Source organism: Petromyzon marinus, chromosome 39 (genome assembly GCF_048934315.1).
Source record: "Petromyzon marinus isolate PM22_M1 ecotype Great Lakes invasive population chromosome 39, UKy_Petmar_22M1.pri1.0, whole genome shotgun sequence".
Classification (NCBI taxonomy): Eukaryota; Metazoa; Chordata; class Hyperoartia; order Petromyzontiformes; family Petromyzontidae; genus Petromyzon; species Petromyzon marinus.
In genome coordinates, this window is record NC_133705.1 from 4,080,357 (window position 1) to 4,101,178 (window position 20,822).

A 20,822-nucleotide genomic window follows, 5' to 3' on the forward strand; every position below is an offset into this window, starting at 1 on the left:
GGGGGTTGACACACATAAAGAGGTCACACATAAAGAGGTCACACACACACAATGGGGGTTGACACACATAGAGGTCACACACACACACGTACACACAATGGGGGTTGACACACATAGAGGTCACACACACACACGTACACACAATGAATGGGGGTTGACACACATAAAGAGGTCACACATAAAGAGGTCACACACACACAATGGGGGTTGACACACATAGAGGTCACACACACACACGTACACACAATGGGGGTTGACACACGCACACACGCACGCAGTGTTCCCCACCCCTCCCCCACTGCCCCCCCACTAGTTAACGCACACCACGTGATGCCGCCCCTAACTAAACTAGCCAGGTTAGTATTATGGGATGTAGCCGTCGCCCTGGCAACCGGCTCGTGACGTCACGCCCAACTTCCCCCCCCTTCCCCCCCCCACACCCCACCCCCCACTCACTCCCCGCTTTGTTCTGGGGGGAAAGGGGGAGGGTGGGGGTGGAGGGGAGGGGCTGTTCCCCCCGCCCCGCCCCGCCCCGCCCCTCCCCTCCCCCCTCCCTTCTATTCCCCCACATTCATTCTCCATTGGAAGTGGAAGAGTTAAGACACGAAAAGGTTGCGCTCCTCACGGCATCATCATCATCATTATCGTTATTATTAATTACATTAATTATAACCGTATTATTATTATTCGTGTTGGGCACCTACTGCGCTATGTACTGTATAGCATACAGTTTACATGTACTGTCGAGTACTGTAGTCCATTGGGTGGAGGTTACAGGATATCATGTGTGGAAATCGTTTTCTATATAGTCTGGATCATCATCACCATCATCTGAATCATCATCACCATCGTCTGAGTTCGAAGTTCTCAATTTCTCGCGAGGTTGTAATACGTAGTGGGAATGTTTGGTTCCAGAATGTATAATATATATAGGATCGTCATCATCCTCGTCAGATCATCATTGAGTCTTTAACATCACCATATATCATCCTCATCTCATTTATGAGTTGTACTGACTGTTCAGAGGTGTAGGATTCTGGTTTACCTCAACGTTTACTGGAACTTCATTTGTAATGATCAACTTGGTGGGATTTTGGTCAGTGAATTAATCAGCATCACCACCACCATCATCATCAACCATCATAACCACCACCAACCATTCATTACAAACTAATCACCACTACCTTCATTACCACCACAAACCATCACAATCACCACAGCCATCATCGCAGTCGTCATGACGAGTAGCTAATCATTTAGGAAGAGAAGAGTGTGGTTGTGGTGGTGGTGGTGGGGGGGGAGAAGAGCAAGCAAGGGATGAAGAGGAGGAGGAGGAGTCACATTGATCAGGCTCTGGGCCATCTTGTTTCAGACTGAGCCTCCTCCTCATCGTGAGCGGGCGGCAGAGTGTGTGGAGAGCGCGCGAGAAGGCAGTCCGCGTCTTCTCATCCGTCGGGGATCTCGTCTCACCCCCCCCCCCTCCCCGTGATATCGATCAATGGTTACTTTTGTAAAACTTACGACGATTGGTAATTAATGGTGGAACGCTTTGTTAGGAGCTGAGGAGGACTGAAGCGGAGGAAGAAGGGTGAGGGACAGCATGGACCCACTGGATGGCCTGGGAGGTGAGTGACACATTTGTGTCTTGTGTGCGGTAGTGGTTATTATGACTTTGTGTGGTGGTCGAGTGCTCTATGCCTGTGTCTGTGTGGTGTGTCTAACTCTGGTGTTTGTAGTTGTATGGTGGCGTGTCTTAACTCTGGTGTGTGTAGTTGTATGGTGGTGTGTGTAGTTGTATGTGTCTAACTCTGGTGTGTGTAGTTGTATGGTGGTGTGTCTAACTCTGGTGTGTGTAGTTGTATGGTGGTGTGTCTTAACTCTGGTGTGTGTAGTTGTATGGTGGCGTGTCTTAACTCTGGTGTGTGTAGTTGTATGGTGGTGTGTGTAGTTGTATGTGTCTAACTCTGGTGTGTGTAGTTGTATGGTGGTGTGTCTAACTCTGGTGTGTGTAGTTGTATGGTGGTGTGTCTTAACTCTGGTGTGTGTAGTTGTATGGTGGTGTGTCTAACTCTGGTGTGTGTAGTTGTATGTGTCTAACTCTGGTGTTTGTAGTTGTATGGTGGTGTGTCTAACTCTGGTGTGTGTAGTTGTATGTGTCTAACTCTGGTGTGTGTAGTTGTATGGTGGTGTGTCTAACTCTGGTGTGTGTAGTTGTATGGTGGTGTGTCTAACTCTGGTGTGTGTAGTTGTATGGTGGTGTGTCTAACTCTGGTGTGTGTAGTTGTGTGTGTCTAACTCTGGTGTGTGTAGTTGTGTGTGTCTAACTCTGGTGTGTGTAGTTGTATGTGTCTAACTGGTGTGTGTAGTTGTATGTGTCTAACTCTGGTGTGTGTAGTTGTATGTGTCTAACTCTGGTGTGTGTAGTTGTATGGTGGTGTGTGTAGTTGTATGTGTCTAACTCTGGTGTGTGTATTTGTATGTGTCTAACTCTGGTGTGTGTAGTTGTATGGTGGTGTGTCTAACTGGTGTGTCTAACTGGTGTGTGTAGTTGTATGTGTCTAACTGGTGTGTCTAACTGGTGTGTGTAGTTGTATGTGTCTAACTGGTGTGTGTAGTTGTGTCTAACTGGTGTGTGTAGTTGTATGGTGGTGTGTCTAACTGGTGTGTGTAGTTGTGTCTAACTGGTGTGTCTAACTCTGGTGTGTCTAACTGGTGTGTGTAGTTGTATGGTGGTGTGTCTAACTGGTGTGTCTAACTGGTGTGTCTAACTGGTGTCTGTAGTTGTATGGTGGTGTGTCTAACTGGTGTGTAGTTGTATGGTGGTGTGTCTAACTGGTGTGTGTAGTTGTCTAACTGGTGTGTCTAACTGGTGTGTGTGGTTGTGTGGTGGTGTGTCTAACTGGTGTGTCTAACTGGTGTGTGTAGTTGTATGGTGGTGTGTCTAACTGGTGTGTCTAACTGGTGTGTATAACTGGTGTGTGTAGTTGTATGGTGGTGTGTCTAACTGGTGTGTCTAACTGGTGTGTGTAGTTGTATGGTGGTGTGTCTAACTGGTGTGTCTAACTGGTGTGTGTAGTTGTGTGGTGGTGTGTCTAACTGGTGTGTGTAGTTGTCTAACTGGTGTCTAACTGGTGTGTGTAGTTGTGTGGTGGTGTGTCTAACTGGTGTGTCTAACTGGTGTGTCTAACTGGTGTGTGTAGTTGTATGGTGGTGTGTCTAACTGGTGTGTCTAACTGGTGTGTCTAACTGGTGTGTCTAACTGGTGTGTGTAGTTGTGTGGTGGTGTGTTATGAGTGTCGTGTGTCGTGGTTGCGCCTGTGTGCGGGTTTCAGCCACACCGCTCCGTGGGATGAGCTGGCCTTAATAGGTGCTCGCTAACAACACGTTAAATAGTGCGTGGTAACATCGCATCTAACATTCCAGTACTTCTCATTAATCCTGCATCGTGTAGAATGTTAAGCTTTTGTGTGTCTAATGTGTATGCAGTGTGTGGCTGTGCACAAATTTTGGTTTAAACTTTTGGTAATCCCGAATTTGTAAACGTATTGTACAGTACAGCGACATTCTAGTAGAGTGGCGTGGGCCTTTGCGCTGGGTATATATCTGGATAAGCAATGTGAGTAAAATATGTTTTAACACCGGTATTAAGAACTTAAGATTATTATACTTCACGCACCAAACCCCGTTCTGGCATTGTCGAATGGCATTCGTGCACTCGTAGCGATCTTAGCCGCGTGCGTCCGAACTTTAAACCGGGTTTTAATGATCCGAACACCTATCTTCAGCGCAATACTATATCGCGTTACGCAAATACTCGGTGTTAATAATAATAATGTTAATAGGAATTGTGGTGTGCTTTTGACACGTTGAATGCGGTATGTGGGTTTAAAAAACCGGGCAGCCTGCCGCTTAAATAAGCAGGGTTGGGAAAAGTGTAATGTGTTTAGTGTGATGTTGACACGCGTTTTGTGTATTGTATGTAAATCGTGCCTGTACTTGTGCGAGTAATCGCTGGAAAACCTCAGCGGGATTCCGAGTTAATTTTATTACGCGTACCCGGCGTTGGGTGGTATTTCAGGCAAACATTTCGCAAATTTAGATCAAATTTTCGCGTTTCAAGTTGTTGCTGACCCGAGACGGAGTTAAAGTAACGTTACAATTGTGCGTTTGTATTTGACGTTTTTTTTAAAAATAATTTGAGGCGAAATTAGTCGAGGGAAAGGGCGGGAAAGGCTCCGTGCAGCGACTAGGCCCCCGGCGCTAGGCGAGGGCAGGACGCGTGCGCTCCCAGGCCACACACGTGCTTGGTCTTGAAAAACAAGGTTAACATTTACGCAATCGTTAACATTGCAATTAGCTTTGTCATCAAAGTTGTGAACATCGCTAACGACGAAACCGCACAATCTCAAATCCTCTTCAACATCCCTTCACATCAATATCGTTCGCAGCATTAACAATTGCTTTGCAAGAACGTTGATATCACGGACATCGTTCACATCTTCAACAATCGTTAACGCATAACCTATCAAATATAGAAACCTTTAGATAGTCGAACAGTTATCGTCGTGAACAGCTTCTTAAACAGTCACGGACATCTTTTAGCCTTTAAACAATTTGCCTCGGCAATGTCACAACGCTTCTTACCCTGCTTTTCACTATCCCGTCATTCTCGGCATCTGTAGATGATGGTCTTTCGCCCCTCTTCAAAATCTCCATAAGATCTGCACAGCTCCAAGCCATTACTCCCCATCTCTAATCTCCCCTCGCATCTTCGTGTTTCATCTTCCCCGTCTCCTCTTCCCCCATCTGCCTGTCCCTCTCATCCCCATTTTCCGTTCGTATCGCTCAGCGTCCTCCCCATCTCTGCCTTTCCTGATCTCCACATGTCTCTCCTAGCTCTGCATATCCCATATACAGTACTGTACAGCTCGTATGCCCGTCTCATCTCCTAGTGTTTCCTGCATATCTCAGTGTCTCCATACGTACCCGTGTTCCCCCACATCTACCTCGTCTCGTCCCTCTCTCCATCTACCGAAATATCACAATCACACCCCCTCCCTATTCACGAGACACCAAAACCTTTAAGATTCATATTCAAGATCTTCTTGCAAACCTCATCAGGCCATGGCGTGTATGGACCCTGGTGATTGAGCTTTCAGCTGTCATAGGTAGTGGCGTTGTGTTCCGATTGTGTATGGTCATTGTGTGTCTTGTGTTTGTCTTATCCTGTGCCCCATATTTTGTGGCTTGTGTCTTCTGTGTATTGTCGTGTGTCTGAGTCTCATTGTGTGTGTGTGTTTTCTGTCTGGCAGTCTGTGCGCCTTGCGTTTCAACAACGCCTGTTGGGGGGGGGGATCTCCCAAATTGCCTTCATTGTATCGCAGCCTGCGTGTCTCTAAAGTGTGCATATAACGTTTGTGTCTCAAGACGTGTGTGTTTTTTCCCTGCTTGTCAATTACATCTTTTAAGTATCGCGCGTTTGTGTTATTGCGTGTGCATATTACATAATGTCACGCATACACAACACGAGGTATGTCGTTTGTTTCCATGTACAGTATATTTCCATGTATTCAATGCATATTGTGTTCGTGTCGTGCATGTTTCCGTATGTTCCGTGCCATGCATGTTATCGTAGTTTAATCTCATTCCAGTGTCTGCCTCGTGTGTCCCAGTGTCGATACTGTATCCCTTGTGGGTGCTGTATTGTACATAAATTATTGTTGTGTTCTCAAAATTGTTGGCTCTGTTTATATATGACCTTCCTGTGTTGTATGCCTTGAGTATATTCACATCATAAGCTCATGTGGTGTGTTGTAATGTCAGTTTTTTTTCTCTGTAGCCTGTGCGGGCTGTGATTATACACGTACATTCATATAAATATTTTTTTATCAATCCACAGATGGGTAAAGTTCTAAAGAGTGCAGCTTATCTTGGTTTTTACATATTTCTGTAACACGCTTGTGTTAGTGTATTTGACGTGTTCATTGTATAGAGTACATAAACCCAGATATATACATACGGTATCTCGATTTTGTGTTTGTACACATTGCATGTTATGTCTGCGTGGTGGTTTTGTGTATATGTACATGATAAGACTGTCTGCCTCTGCTCTAGTATTACAACATAACGCTTTAATGAGACTCCATCCCCCCCACCACCCCCCACAGCATCACCCCCCCCCATCCCCCACTCTCCCTCCCTTTGTCACGCAGGGCGAGGGGCGGGAGTGTGGGGGGGGGCGACTCCCCCTCCCCTCGTTCACCCCTCCCCTCGTTCACCCCTCCCCTCGTTCACCCCTCCCCTCGTCCGCCCCCTCCCCGCCACCCCTCCCCTCGTCCGCCCCCTCCCCGCCACCCCACCCCGCCACCCCACCCCACCCCTTCCTCCACTTCCCCCCCCCACGCGACCCCCCCCCTCCCTCCACTCTACCCCTCCCCCACTCGCCATCTTCCCCTCCTCTCCGCCACCATCACTTCGCACGTTTCTTGGGTTTCCGCGCTTTCCAATTTCATAGCGCGTTGACGTAGCGAATACTTGCATTCCATTGGTCGAGGCACTCTGCCAATCACGTCCCACTTGGGGGGCAGGGGTGGATGTTGTGTGTGTGGGGGGGGGGTCTAAATCGGTGTGGGAAATGAAAATTCCGCTCCAGCGTGATGCAACTTCCGGTTGTCTCAGGTTATTATGATCTCTGAACGCCCCCCACCCCCTTGTGATTGGTTGATGCTGGTAATTTAATGCGTGCCTTTGGCTGATTGGTCCTCCCCCAACACCACGCTGTGATAATGCATTTGACAAAACGGGGGAGGGGGGGCTGCATGGTGACGTCATCATTTCGGCGCCTTGACGTTAGGATGCGACTCGTGATTTTTGGCTATCAATTGACAATAGCGTATTGATCTAATACTCTTAACTTTCTGACCTCTGCTATGAAGAAAGCCCATTGGCTGAAAAGTGGCGGTTGTATGTTTCCTTTGAAGGCCAATGTGTTATTGACATATGTTAATTTTATTGGTGTTTGTGCTTGTGCACAATTGCCAAATGCAGTATAACCAATTTGTTTAATACACAGTGGTGATTTGGTGGATGGCTGGCCCTTGTCGCAGTGTGGATATGGAATTTCCTCCAATGGTTCAGTGCTGCCAACAGCAATGCTTTGAGCAGAGACACTGACTTGTATTGTGTACTGCATCTTATCAATCTACTGCTAGATGAGGGCCTCCCAACATCATGCAGGTCGTGTGGACTATTTGATCATATTCACGCTGGTTAGTGTGGCTTGGTGAAGGAGTTGCAGAACAGGACCAGTTAAGACATCACTTGGCCAATGAAGGTAGCCGTGGCCCGGAATCTAACTCGTGTCGCTGGGTTACTTGTGCAATCACTATGCCACCTATCACGGTGGCGAGATGTAAACTACCTCGCCTGTTTACAGGAGGTCGTGGGTTCGATCCCGACCCTGACGCCCTAATATATGGAGTTTGTTCTCTTTATGTTAATGACTTGGGCACTGAACTGGATCATTCCAGGGTAAATCTTTTTGCAGATGACACGATACTGATTACTGCTGGCCGCTCTCCGGATGACGTGATTGCTAAGCTCCAGGGTGATTTCAACAAACTACAACATCAGCTAGTTTCTCTTAAACTAGTCCTGAATACCTCCAAAACCAAGGTGCTATACTTCTCTCCGGGACTAAAGCAGGAAGTTATTTTTCCCCAATTACATTCCTTGAATAATTATCAAATAGAGCAAGTCAAGATCTATAAGTATCTTGGGGTCATCCTGGATTCAAAACTTAGTTTTGAAGATCACATTGATTATATTGGTAAAAAGACAAAAATAAAAATTGGTTTTCTGTATCGACACAAGCACTGCTTCCTCCCAATGTTCCGTTTGGAATTGTTAAAAGCTACCATACTGGCTCTACTTGACTACTGTGACATCGTGTATAAATCAGCCCCAAGTACTATACTGAAGAAGCTTGATTCCATCTATCACTCGGCCTTAAGATTTGCATTGAACTGCCCATATAGGACTCACCACTGTGATCTCTACATTGGGTCAAACTTAACATCTCTTAATGTTCGACGGCTTGTGCACCAGATCTTATTTATTCACGATGTACTTACAAAAAATTCCGCAGACTACCTACTGGATCTCCTCTCTGTTTCAAAGAACAAATTTGACCTCAGGTCTTCGCTCATTTACCAGCTTCACATTCCCTATTGCCGTACAAAAACTGGAGGAAGGGCCTTTGCTATTGATGCCCCCAGGGTCTGGAATGCTATTGCCAATAAACTGCAACTTGAATCACTACCTATGAGATCTTCACTCAAAACTGCTCTAGAGGAGTTGTACAACCCTAGCTGCCACTGCTATTCAGTGGCCTAAAATATGGCTCTAGTTTTTGGTGTTATAATTTATTTATGTAGTTTATTGTTAAAAATTCGGTCACAGTCCTTATGACCACTGTTACATTGGATTTATGGCTTTTATTTTGGTGATTTCGAAAAGTTTTTTTTGTTTTGGCCATGTTTTTGTTTATTGTAGTACGGAGTTAGACTGATGACCTTAATCTTAGTTGTCTTGTGGTTGTTGTTATTTGACTTGCAACCCACTGGGATTTTTGCACACAGCGTTGGTGTACGGTGCTATTTCAGGAATATTTTGATATTTTTTTTCCTGGATTTTCTGTTTGCACAGTCACATAATCACTTTAAGATGTTTTCTTGTTTATGTTTTTTGTTTGTTGCGGTTGCACCCGATTCAAGAGCCGAATGGCTCACAGGGCTATACCAACATAAATGGAACTATGAACTCCTTCTGGTTGTGTAGATTTTGTAAACATGTATTTAGAGTATGTGGCTGCTATAAATTTCCACGTGATAAGCTACTTTGTTGAGCTTTTCTTTTGTGATACCCAGGGCGCTTCTGAAAAAGGGCTATATGGCTCAGTGGGCCTTACCTGGTAAAAATTACAAGTTTAGTTTTTGAGAGAATGTACAGGTGAAAAGCATAGATCTTGGAGAATAGTACAGTGCAACAATGTAATGTGGCTATTTAAATAGCGCCATGATAATATCATTGATTGTAACATGCTGTGATTTAGGTTTCCATCAACAGTTATATTGCGGATAAGAATCTGCTTTTGTTGTATGGATTGTGTGACCAACTCGCTGTACTTCAGAACCTGTTTTAATCATGGGCAGCTCAGACCAGGAATTGAACCTGGGACATCAGTGGCTCTGGCTCAGACAGCCATTTTGGACCTTCTAAGACATTCGGCCACGTTTTTTTAAAAGTGCATTGTTAAATGGCTAAATATTAAAGTCGTTCAACCAGTAAGTGACATTAAAGTAATCATTCACACATACAATGCGTTTCAGCAATATTATACTGCACGTCTGAAATTAAGCATTGCTGCATTTGAACGAATGTGAGATAAATGGTAGTAGGTTTTTATGTATTATCAGCCATGGTTTATCCACTGCTAAATGAAGGCCTCCCCTTACACAAACACCATTTTTTGTGGTCTTGCAATTGCCATCATCACTATCATCATCTTCTAGATTGTGCTGTCTCACTCATCTGTATCAACTTATTTGCGCTGTCTCGTCTATACTTCTGACTGCTGTCTTGCCTATACTGTTTTGGCTGCGTTCTATTGCCACATTGTTTCAGGCTAAGGTAAGAATTTGTGTTTATCTTGTGTAAATGTAAAAAAAAACTTAAGAGGACCAGTGCTGCCCTGATCCCAGCCACCTGCGTTTGATTCCTGGCCACGGCTAATATGGGTCCAGTGATAATCTGAATTGGTCATGGTCCTCCTCCTGATACCAATCCCCACTGAGCAGTGTGAAATATGATCAAATAATCCCACAACCCTTACAGTGTGTGGAGGCTCTAATCCAGCAGTGTATTGACAAAAGGCTATGTACAATTGATCCACGTGCACATGAATTCATTCTTGTATTGTGAGTGTGGTAATTAATTTGAATCGCTGACTCATCACATGCCTGGTTGCGACTAGTTTCCCGTTCAGCGAATGCCTCCTGACCTCGTTTGTGTCGTGTCTCCTTCAGACGAATTTGACGAGGATGTAGACGTCCCATCGGAAAGCGACAGCGGAAAAGTGAAGAAGAAGAAATCGTCAAAGAAATCAAAAGAGAGGCCGGTCAAGACAAAGAAGAGGAAGAAAGAGGTGAGGGATGGGAGTTGTGTGTGCTTAGAAAGTTTGCACTCCGTTAAATAATTGTCGTGTCTGACTGGGAGTCATCCCCCGTGTATGATACGGAACTTGGACGTAGTTCTCGCCACACCACCTCCTCGTGTCATTTCGGCCTTCATAGGCGCTCTCTAATAGCACTTGCCCCAACAGTCTGCAACTGAATTGTTGAAGTAGTAGATTACGCAACTGATTTTCAGTTGCATTACTCGACGTATATGGAAATAGCTTGGAAGCATTTGCCACGTTTGCCACTGGATGGGAAGTGATGGTCGAGGATTTGTAACGTCCATAATCAGGTGCGTCTCGCTGGTAGACGTGGATTGGAGGTGTCTCAACTTTAGGACGCAGTATATGAGCGTGGGCACTGTTTTTAAAGGGTCTAATGTTATTTACAAGTATCACACGTGTGTCTATAGAAATTAATTGATACCATGCCTAAAATCTGGTCATTGCTGTGCTTGTGTGCATTGGAATTGTATTGGTTCTTTATATGGTGAAGTTCGTTGACATGCAAGGCATGATGTGAGGACCGATCCAATGGTCAGTTGTCAGTTCTGCTTATATTGTGGAATACGATTAGTTACATGACTACGAGTAACATACAATTCGATTGGTACTTTGCTAAAAAAACTTGGGAGTCGTGTTGCACTGATGTGTGTGCAATAATGATTTGTTAGTGATGTGCTTAAGCGACTTATGTAATGGTATTGGTGCAGTGGGTACATTAACTTTAGTTTCATTTCTGGTCCATAGCTTAAGATATAGCTCTTCTCCAGGCACATAATTTCCCGCCCTGGTCATGGGCTGCCACATACTAGTTTAAAGCTACCTCAGTGGGAAAATACTTAAAATTAGCTTGTCAGCAATGTTGCCTTCATGCTGCGGTGATGTCACTCCAGTGATGCATTAAACAAGGGGAGTGTTTGTGCATGTGGTATGGTTGTATTTTGCAGTGTGTGTTTGTGTGTGCCTGTGTTTGTGAGGGGAATGGAAGTGCAGTGGCTTGTACACTGCACTACAAACCTGGTGATCCGAGTTAAATTCTCATTCATAGCCAGCATTACTGATGAATATCTGAACTGGTCCTAGGCCTCTCCGAGTTTGACGCAGCCTTAAATGTGTACCTGGTGTGGTGTGTAAATATCAGCACCGGGGAGACCAAGGTGACTGGCGTGCTGGCCATACCCAACCACTCGTGCGCTGTGGCAGCCTTCATAGGTGCTCGCTGACAGCACTTGTCCCAACAGTCTGTGCCAGCCTTCATAGTCTGTGTGGGATTGGGTATGAGCAAGCGTGTGGTGGAAAAGGCTCACGAGGGGTTGCATGTTTGTGCTTGCGATGGCACGTACAGGAGAGCGAGAGCGAGCTGACTGACGCAGAGGACGAGAACAAGACGGAGAGCGAGGGCAGCGACTACGCGCCCAGCAAAAAGAAAAAGAAGAAAGCCAAGGAGAAGAAGGAGAAGAAGAACAGCAAGCGGCGTAAGGAGGAGGCGGCGGCGTTAGCGGCGGCTGCAGCAGAGGAAGAGGATGACGACGATGACGACGACGCACCACAGGTTGGCGAATTTCTCGGTCGATCTCCCGGCCAGTGAATCTGTTCAACTATCGTTTGGTCGGTCACTTACTCACTCGGTTGACCATTTCGGTCGATTGATAGATCATTCGGTTATTGTCAGTTTATTTTGGTCGATGTCTCGGTAGACTATGGCCAGATCACCAAGTTTATTGTGTACTCCACCATCGGTCCGTGTCTGTTTACTTGGCACACCATCTTCTTGCGTGCTGTGCTGACCATAATTGGTGTTCGCTGATGTGGCTTACCCAACATGTGACTCGTGAGATCTTGGTTTTTGTCCATTTAGATATGATACGCTTTCTGTTTGTTAATTAGAATGTTTGTCACATCCGTTTATATTTCCGTATCCTCATCGGTCTGTTCATCATTCGTCTCTTCACTAAATTCAGCAAGTAGATGAACATTTGTGTGACACTGATTTCCTCCTATCTAAAATTTTCCTGTATCCAGCATTGCCCGCATCTGACATTCAATTTGGCCACCATACACAAACAGGTTGTTATAGGCTGCTGCAGGGCTCCTTTGTTGTGGGCAGCAGAGGGCAATGCATCTAAACCCATTGTTCCACTGCACATCTATGCCTCCATATTTTTATGCTGCCTGCATTCACGAACCAGCACTCGCTAGTGTGATCAAGTGCGATCAAATAACTCCGTGATCTGGACGGCGTTAGGGGAGGCCCTCATCTAGCAGTGGATTGACAAAAGGGCTGTTAAGATGTGTGCATTGTTTAATACTGTCTTCTGTTCGCTGTAGAAAAACGCTGCCCAGATGCTTGGGGACTGGGGCTTCTCAGACGTGGACCACGTGTACACAGAGGATGACTACCGCACGCTGACAAACTACAAGGCCTTCAGCCAGTTTGTACGGTGAGTTCAACACTCAGCCCATTAAAGGAGCCTCCTGTTTTCTTGTTAGGGAATAGAATCGTATAAAATGAAGTGCATGTGCGGAAATAGGCGAAGAGCTCACAAACGTATACACACATCAGGTGTGCATAGCCAGAACTGGAGTCAAATACAATTACAAACCTGTCATCTTTACTGAATTGCAACCACAATGTCAAAGTAATTTTGGCTAACGATGCTGCTGTATTGTAATTATAATTCACCCCAGGTGTGGCTTTGGTCACACTTAAGTAAGGGCAGTGATAAATATAAACACCTTTTTGTGGTGCTGGGGTGAATTATTCGAAGTGAGCTGGAAACACTGAGATTCTACTTTTGAAGTGTAAAAATATTTGATTAGCATAGCAATACATATCATCGGGGATGCCTTTGCGCACCGAAGCTGTCATGGGCAATGCTACTAGAGTTTCAGTCTTTTGGGATTCAATTATTTTTTTCCCCCAACAAATTTTAGTTTATATATATAAAAGGGAAATTTGTGAATGTGTGTGTTCGAAATGTTTAACATAGTTCCCGACATGCAACAAACTTGAAATTTGGCATGTGGGTAGCTTCCAGACTGTACACAATGCAAAAAGTATAAAAATAAACTTTTGTATTTTGGGGGGACGACGACGCAATAATGCATATATTTTGCACAGCAAGTGAGCAGGGACGTCACATCTGTGATGTCACCCGCATGCGGCAGCATTACGCAGTGTGCCTGCTGACGTCACGTATCCCCCCCCCCCCAACCCTCCGCGTCGTCAACGCGACTATTTTCAGCTCGCTCTTAAATATAAAGCAGAAAATACATCTGTGTGAAGCAGCAAAAACTCTCCAATGCTGAGCTCTGACGTCATGAAATTTGCACAGCTTATGCTGTCTGGAATTTCTAAGGGAGCGCGACTATTTTGAGCTCGCCACCTCATGCCCTCCCCAAGTTGCCTAAATCGACCTTACGTATAAGTGGGTTGAGGTTGCATTTCCTTGAGTGAAAAACATCCGATTTAGTTAAAATTGATTGTTTCTGATTTTTTCTTTCTTGCAAGCATACATTTTTTTTAGGGGTTTAGTGAAATATAAGGGAACTAGCTTTACTACCCGGCTTCTCGCCCGGGACTTGGATTCCTGTCTTGGGATTAATACACGGCCTACGTGGAGGGTTGGAGGGGGGGATGCGTGACGTCAGCAGGCACACTGCGTAACGGTGCCGCATGTGGGTGACGTCATAGATGTAATGTCAACACTCACTTGCTGTGCAAAATCTATGCATTATTGCGCCCACCCCCCCCCCCCCCCCCCCCCAAAATACAAAAGTTTTTAAAATATTTTTTGCATTGTGTACAGTTTGGAAGCTGTCCACATGCCAAATTTCAAGTTTGTTGCATTTTGGGAAGTATGCTAAACATATAGATGTGAAATTAATCCTAGACAATCCAAGTCCCGGGCGACGCCGGGTAGTAAAGCGAGTAGAAAATATTTTAACGTCATGGTCATGTGACTTTTCAGTGCTTCTATAGTGCCCTCTAGTGGCAGAGCAAACGAGATGGGAGAGGACATGTCTGACAATTACAGAACTGAAAAATATTTAATGCTCAAAAGTCAGAATCAGAACCTTTATTATAATGGAGGATTCGGATGAGCTATAAAGCTCTTTTTCACAGATGTCCAGCTGCATGGTGAGATGACACCGTGAGATGTTACCTCACAAAATATAATACCTCGTAGCCTTGAGCAGTAAGGCAAATTAATTTGGCACTGGTTTTTATCACAGTTTTGCCCGATTCTTGCTGTTACCCGGTTTTCACCAATTCGCCTGGTTATTTTCTCGGGCAAGTACCTAATAGCAACACGAATTTCAACTGAAGTGAAATTCATTTTGGATTAACTTTACGAGAGTTTTCACTCCGCTTTGCAGATAGACAGAGCTAATGCACAAACACTTTTAAACGTTTTATTTAACAACTGATATGAACATGTTGATTGGGTATTTTCAACCTGTTGTGTAATTTTTGCCGCCTGTTGGTCCTTAATTTTCTTCTCTCCGTTTTTCTTCTGCATTTGCCTGCCTTGTATTTTGGTTCTTATAGCTCCTTCAGATTATGCGTCTTCCTGCGTATCATGGTTCTGTTTGCAAAACGAACATCGCTAATTCCATGGCTACGTTTCTCTTTCTTGCCACATCAGGCCTATGATAGCGGAAAAGAATCCCAAGATCCCGGTGTCGAAGATGATGACCGTGCTGGGAGCCAAGTGGCGTGAGTTTGGCGCCAACAGCCCCTTCAAGGGCTCCACGGTAACCGCCGCTGCCATGGCGACGGTTCCCAGGGACCCAGCTGTGCCACCCTCCATCTCCATGCCCACTGTCGCCCCGGCAACCGTCACCACGGAGACGACGCCAGTCACAAGCGCCACCATCTCCACTGAGGAAGCAGTAGTGTCAGCAGCAGCACCCGCTGCGACACCGGCACCACCTGTGCCACTGAGGAAGGCCAAGACCAAAGAGGGAAAAGGTCAGGGCAAGGGGTGCAAGGGTGGGGGGGATAAATCACAGTTGCTGTGCACAGGTACATAGAGACAGAAACAATCCGTCTGGTCTTCGGCTTGTGTGGAGGAATTGAGGAGCAAGGTCTCCATGGTGTTAAGTGATGGAAGAGTGATAAGGAGGTGAATGAACGCTGATGAGCGAGCAAATGGAGTGAATCGGTGATGCTGGATGTATGGCGGTGGGGGGGGGGTCGGAGGGATTGGCAGCATTGCCAACTCAACGATTTTGTTGCTAGATCTTTCGTGGCCTTTTAGTTTTCAAAGCGATGAGCAACAGTCTCTCGACTTTCTGGGAAAAAAGGACATTGTGTAGACTTAAGAAAGATTCCAGGTGTGTGTATTCAGGCTCCGGTGTGGTTACTGTCTGAAATATTGGGACATTTTTTTGTGATATTTTTCACAACTTTAGGTCTACTTTGTGACTTTTTGAGATTCGTTTGGCAACTTCCCGCTTTAAAGAGATGGGGAGAAGTTTGATCGTCTTGCCTACGTCAAAGCTCGCCACTCAGGTGGCTAAAATGACCTATAAAGTATAGTTTTGAGACAGAGGCTAAATATGGCATCTTTGTTCGAGTGTGTGCATGCATGTTTGTGTCAGTGGAGTTGCGTGTACACTTGTCCACATGCATGTGTTACCGCGCGTGGGCTGGCCTCCATAGGTGCTCGCTAACAGCACTTGCTCCAGCAGTCTGAAGGCTATATGGGGGATTTTTGTCTTTATCCATACAAGTGTGTTTACATGCACATAGAGTTTGGCAACCCATGTTCAATTCCCACTTGCGACCAACTTTTGTGACAAATATCTAAACCAGTTCTGGGCCTCCTTATTCGTCTTGGTCTCAAAAGTACCCTATTGCGTTGTCTAAACATTAACATTGGAGAGACAAAGGCGGCCAGGCACGGTGTTGTCCCCCCACCCCGCCCCCCTTGCGTCCTGTGTAGATCTGAATAGGTGCTTGCAAACAGCACTTGCTCCAAAAATGTGTTAAACTCTATAAGGGGGATCTTTGTGTGTATGTATATAAGTGTGCGCGTGCTTTTTTGCGTATCTGTGTGTTCTCGAATTCTGGCGGCCTGTGTACAGATTATACTGACTATTATATGTAGGGTATGTAGGCGTATATGCCTACAAAATACATTTCTTTTTTTTTTGGGGGGGGGGGGGGGTCCGAACATTTTTGTAAACGTGTGGGATCAACTTTTTACCCCCGCATCGGGGGGTGGGGGGGGGGGCCCACTTTCTATAACTTTTTGATTCAAGCCTTCTGAAAGGCTTTCAATATAGTTTGACGGACAAACGGAACGCCGCGATTCTATGATGGGTAGGACGTGTTCACGTATGCGTTGGTGCATTGTATGCCTGTTGTGTGCGTGCACACTCAAGTAATGAGCGGTGCTTGTGCGTTCTGTTGCCCACAGGCCCCAATGCGCGCCGGCGAACTAAGAGCCCACGCGTGGGCGAGGGAGCCAAGAAGAAGGTCGTGACGCCGGCCACCAAGGCCAGCAAAAAGCTGGCGCCACTCAAAATCAAACTGGGTGCCTTCACCAGCAAGCGCAAGAAGGGCTCCTCAGTGAGTAAACGTGGTCCATACTCGATCGCTCACTCGTCTACCAGTCACCGTGCCGATCTGCTTGTCCACTCGTGCAAAGCCCACCCACCCTATTGGTCTGTGCACTCATCGGCTTGTCCACTCACTCGCCCACTGCGTGTCCATTCGTAATTGTTTTTCGTCCTGCTACTTGTCCACCCGCTCATCTTCTTGTCCACTTACTCGCCTGCTCGCCCAACCACCATCCACGCATATCTGTTGTGTGCTCAATCGCTCGCTTTTCATCATTGTCATCAGTGGGTTGTCTGTCCATTGCTGGATGAAAAGCCACTCCGATCTATTTGTCACAGTTTGATAAGCGTGTGTGTGTGCTTTGCGTTTTCTTGCGCATGCGTTGAAGAGCGAGGAGGACGACATTGAGGAGGAGGAGTTTGAAGACTTTGACGAGTCGAGCATCAACAGCTCTTCGGTGCGGTCCGACAGCTCGCAAGGGAAGATTCGCAAAGCCAAGAAGAGAGTAAAGATGGTCAAAAAGAAAAGAAAGGGTATGGGGCCCATGTGTGTGTGCATTCGTGTCTGTTCATGGTGATGGTTGCATTGGTTGTGGTTTGTGCCGAGGGGGGTGTAATTGTATGGTTGCATTGGGTGGCGATAGTTTGCATGCTTGTGTTGCTTGTTTGGATGTCTTGTCGTGGTTGTGTTGATGTGGTTCTTAGTAGTGCCCGTGTTTACATGGTTATGTTTGTGGCACGTGGCTTGTTGGTGGAAGTTTTGTCCGTCGTCGTGGTTGAGTTGTAGAATTTTGCAGGGTCACACTATTTAAATTGTGGTCTCTAAAAGTATCCGGGCAAATCCCAGTGGCTTTTGATTAACATGCCAAGCCGCCGCCCTGCTGATCAGGCTCAGATTATTTGGAACCTGTCCAGGATTTATCTTGCTTAAACAAATGCTTTTGGGAAACACTTGTCCAGAAGGGAAATTTATGAACGGATTAGAATAGAAAATACATTTTGGTGGTTTAACAAGCCCTACTTTTACAGATGTGCTTGTCGTCGTGGTTCTTGATTTATTATTGATGTCATCATTTGTAATTTTCCTCTTGTATATGTTTGCCCCCCCTCCACGTCGTGCTGCAGTGGGGGATGATGAAGACGGCTATGAGACGGACCACCAGGACTACTGCGAGGTGTGCCAGCAGGGTGGCGAGATCATCCTGTGCGACACGTGCCCGCGCGCGTACCACCTCGTGTGCCTCGACCCCGAGCTGGAGAAGGCGCCCGAGGGCACTTGGAGCTGCCCGCACTGCGTAACGCGCGCACTCACACGCGGCGGAGACGTGTGTACACGCACTCATGTGTGCACTCGCGTACGCGTGTACACATGCACGCGCACACGCTCATGCACGCACGGATGCACAATAATGCATATACGTACACACTTTTTTCTGTCACGGTTATTCCTGCAGCTTGTATATTCACCGTTAAATACTACGGGTGTCTTGCTGTACAGCAAACTTTAAAATAGACCCTTGACGTAATTTGAAATGAGTACCATTACCTGCTCGTGTTGTGGACCAAATTTGCCAAACTCTAAACGTTACACCCCAAAATACTCAATTGAGATTACACAGAAACCCCCAACTGTTTCTGTGAAACAAAGTAGCTTCCTTCGTGATAGCCTCGTGTATAAGAATGGCATGAATATCACGTAATAAGCTTATTCTTACATTGTCATCCCTGTCAGCATTATTTCCCTGGTTACTTGTTGCTGAGTGCAGAGTAACTTCTCATGTGCAAGCGCTCATGTGCATGTACATATGGACACGCACAAGAGCATGTGCACGCACGTGTAAGCACACGTGTACACCCGAACGTATGCATGCATGCGTACACATGTTGGTGAATATGTATAAATGGTCAAACACACAAGACAGATCCCTTGTATTCCCTCAACAAGCGGTTTAGGGCAAGTGCTGTTAGCAAGCACCAATGGGGGCCAACATGGAACACGAGGGGGAGGTGTGGCTAGTACCACCCCCGGCCACCTCGCTTGCTCCAGTGGTGATGTTTACACGCTGAGTTGACCTAGGGGAGATCCAGGACCAGTTCAGATTTGTCACTGACATTAACCATAAGCGGGAATCGAATGCTGGGTTCAGAGTGCAGTGCGTTAACCATTGCATCACCATTCCCTATATGTAAGCGCGCACACAGTGCCACACACTCAGGATCATTGATTCATAGGCAAAGAGCCAGAGACGCAACGAGGGAGAGAGTCGATCACCTTCACTTGTTCACCTGTCTTTTGTCCCCGGTTACTCCCCCAGGAGAAGGAGGGCATCCAATGGGAGGCGAAGGAGGAGGGTGACGAGGAGGACGAAGAGGTAGTGGGTGGAGAGGAGGAGGAGGACGACCACATGGAGTTCTGCCGCGTGTGCAAGGATGGCGGGGAACTGTTGTGCTGCGACACGTGCCCCTCGTCGTACCACATCCACTGCCTCAACCCTCCACTCCCCGAGATACCCAACGGGGAGTGGCTCTGCCCACGCTGCACGGTGAGGGGCTCCCTGGGCAGTGGGCACAAACAGGGCCAGTGGGCAACACGTGGAGCTAGTGGGAACACCCAGTGCGAGCTGTTGGGAGAGTGGTCGCACGGGTGGGGCATAATGGTCTCGTGGTCAGCTGAGCTTTGTTGGTGGGTGGGGGACACAGTTTTGTGGGTACATGGGCTCTGGGGAGAGGGTGGGCACATGGGTTGGCAGGTGGGAGGGTGTGCACAGGTTGTTCGGCACGTGGGCTCGCTGGTGGGTGGGCATGGTTTGGCTGGTGGTGGAAGGGGTATAGGGACTTTGCATCTTGACCCTGATGTTGATGTCTTAATTGTTTGCACTCACTAGAGTTTCCACACGCCACTGACTTCAGTCATCGGCATCATCTTCCCTTGTGCTCTCCCACACTCCTGCCCACCATTACAGTGCCCCCCAGTGGAGGGAAAGGTTCAGAAAATCCTGCACTGGAAGTGGGGGGTGGCCCCCCCTTCAACACCCGTGGCGAGACCAGCGGATGCCCCTCCGGACGCGCCAGACCCCAAGCCGTTGGAGGGGAGACCGGAGCGCGAGTTCTTTGTGAAGTGGAGCAATCTCTCCTACTGGCACTGCTGCTGGATCACAGAGCTGCAGGTGTGAGGCCAGCCTTGTCGTCCCCCAGCATTATATGTCCATTTGTCTGTTTTACCTTTGTCCATTTGTTAGCTCATTCTGCTGTGTGTCTGGTTATGTTTTTGTCGATCCCTTTATCTGTTTATCATTCTGTTAGTATACCTTTATCTAGTGTGTGATGCCTTTTCAGTCTGTTTATCTCTGTCTATCTGTACACATGTATTTACCTCTGACCCATCTCTCTGTTTATCTTGTTGGTAATTCGGTCCGTTCGTTTCTCTGTTTGCTCGCATATGTCTGCTTGTTTACTCGCCCACCCTTCTGTCTTTTTACCTTGTTACGTCCATTCGCCGTCTGCGTCTTTCTATATTTTGGTTACCACTGTCCGTCAGTCCCTTTTTACTTTCGTCTCCCTGTCCATCCGTTTTTGTCTGATCTTTCGTCCATCTGTGCTTAACGACCCGTCTGTCCAACACGCCCAACCAAACCTGCACCCCCATGCCGCAGTTGGAGATCTACCACCCGGTGATGTACCGCACGTACCAGCGCAAAACCGACATGGACGACCCCCCGGCATTTGACTACGGCTCGGGCGAAGAAGAAGGGAAGGTGGAGCGGCGGCGCAAGAGCAAAGACCCCAAGTTCGCCGAGATGGAGGAGAGGTTCTACCGCTACGGCATCAAGCCCGAGTGGCTCATCATCCACCGCATCATAAATCACAGGTGATGACTGTGCACCACTAACCACAGCCACCAACCAACCAACCACAGTTGGTTGGTTATGTTGCACGCGTCCGTAATGGAGCACTGTGGAGGTGCATGTTGGTGGTTACGCGCACATTATTTTAACTGTTTAAATGTGCTGGGCTA

General features: G+C 46.8%; 1 protein-coding gene across 5 annotated transcripts in view; it reads left to right on the forward strand.

Annotated features, from left to right (window-relative positions):
* Positions 1–511: 511 nt before the first annotated feature.
* LOC116950564 (chromodomain-helicase-DNA-binding protein 5-like) overlaps positions 512–20,822 on the forward strand; it is a 51,833-nt gene continuing 31,522 nt past the window's right edge. For 3 of the 5 annotated variants that reach the window (XM_032968445.2, XM_032968446.2, XM_076072831.1), the window contains exons 1-11: positions 669–1,625; positions 10,086–10,204; positions 11,583–11,789; positions 12,566–12,678; positions 14,887–15,212; positions 16,666–16,817; positions 17,197–17,341; positions 17,933–18,132; positions 19,123–19,350; positions 19,771–19,974; positions 20,461–20,675. In XM_032968445.2, the coding sequence (XP_032824336.1) occupies positions 1,601–1,625; positions 10,086–10,204; positions 11,583–11,789; positions 12,566–12,678; positions 14,887–15,212; positions 16,666–16,817; positions 17,197–17,341; positions 17,933–18,132; positions 19,123–19,350; positions 19,771–19,974; positions 20,461–20,675 (1,934 nt within the window). In that variant the 5' untranslated portion in view covers positions 669–1,600. Of the gene's footprint in view, positions 612–668; positions 1,626–10,085; positions 10,205–11,582; positions 11,790–12,565; positions 12,679–14,886; positions 15,213–16,665; positions 16,818–17,196; positions 17,342–17,932; positions 18,133–19,122; positions 19,351–19,770; positions 19,975–20,460; positions 20,676–20,822 lie in introns of those variants that run through there. The other 2 variants (XM_032968443.2, XM_032968447.2) reach the window with 2 other exon arrangements.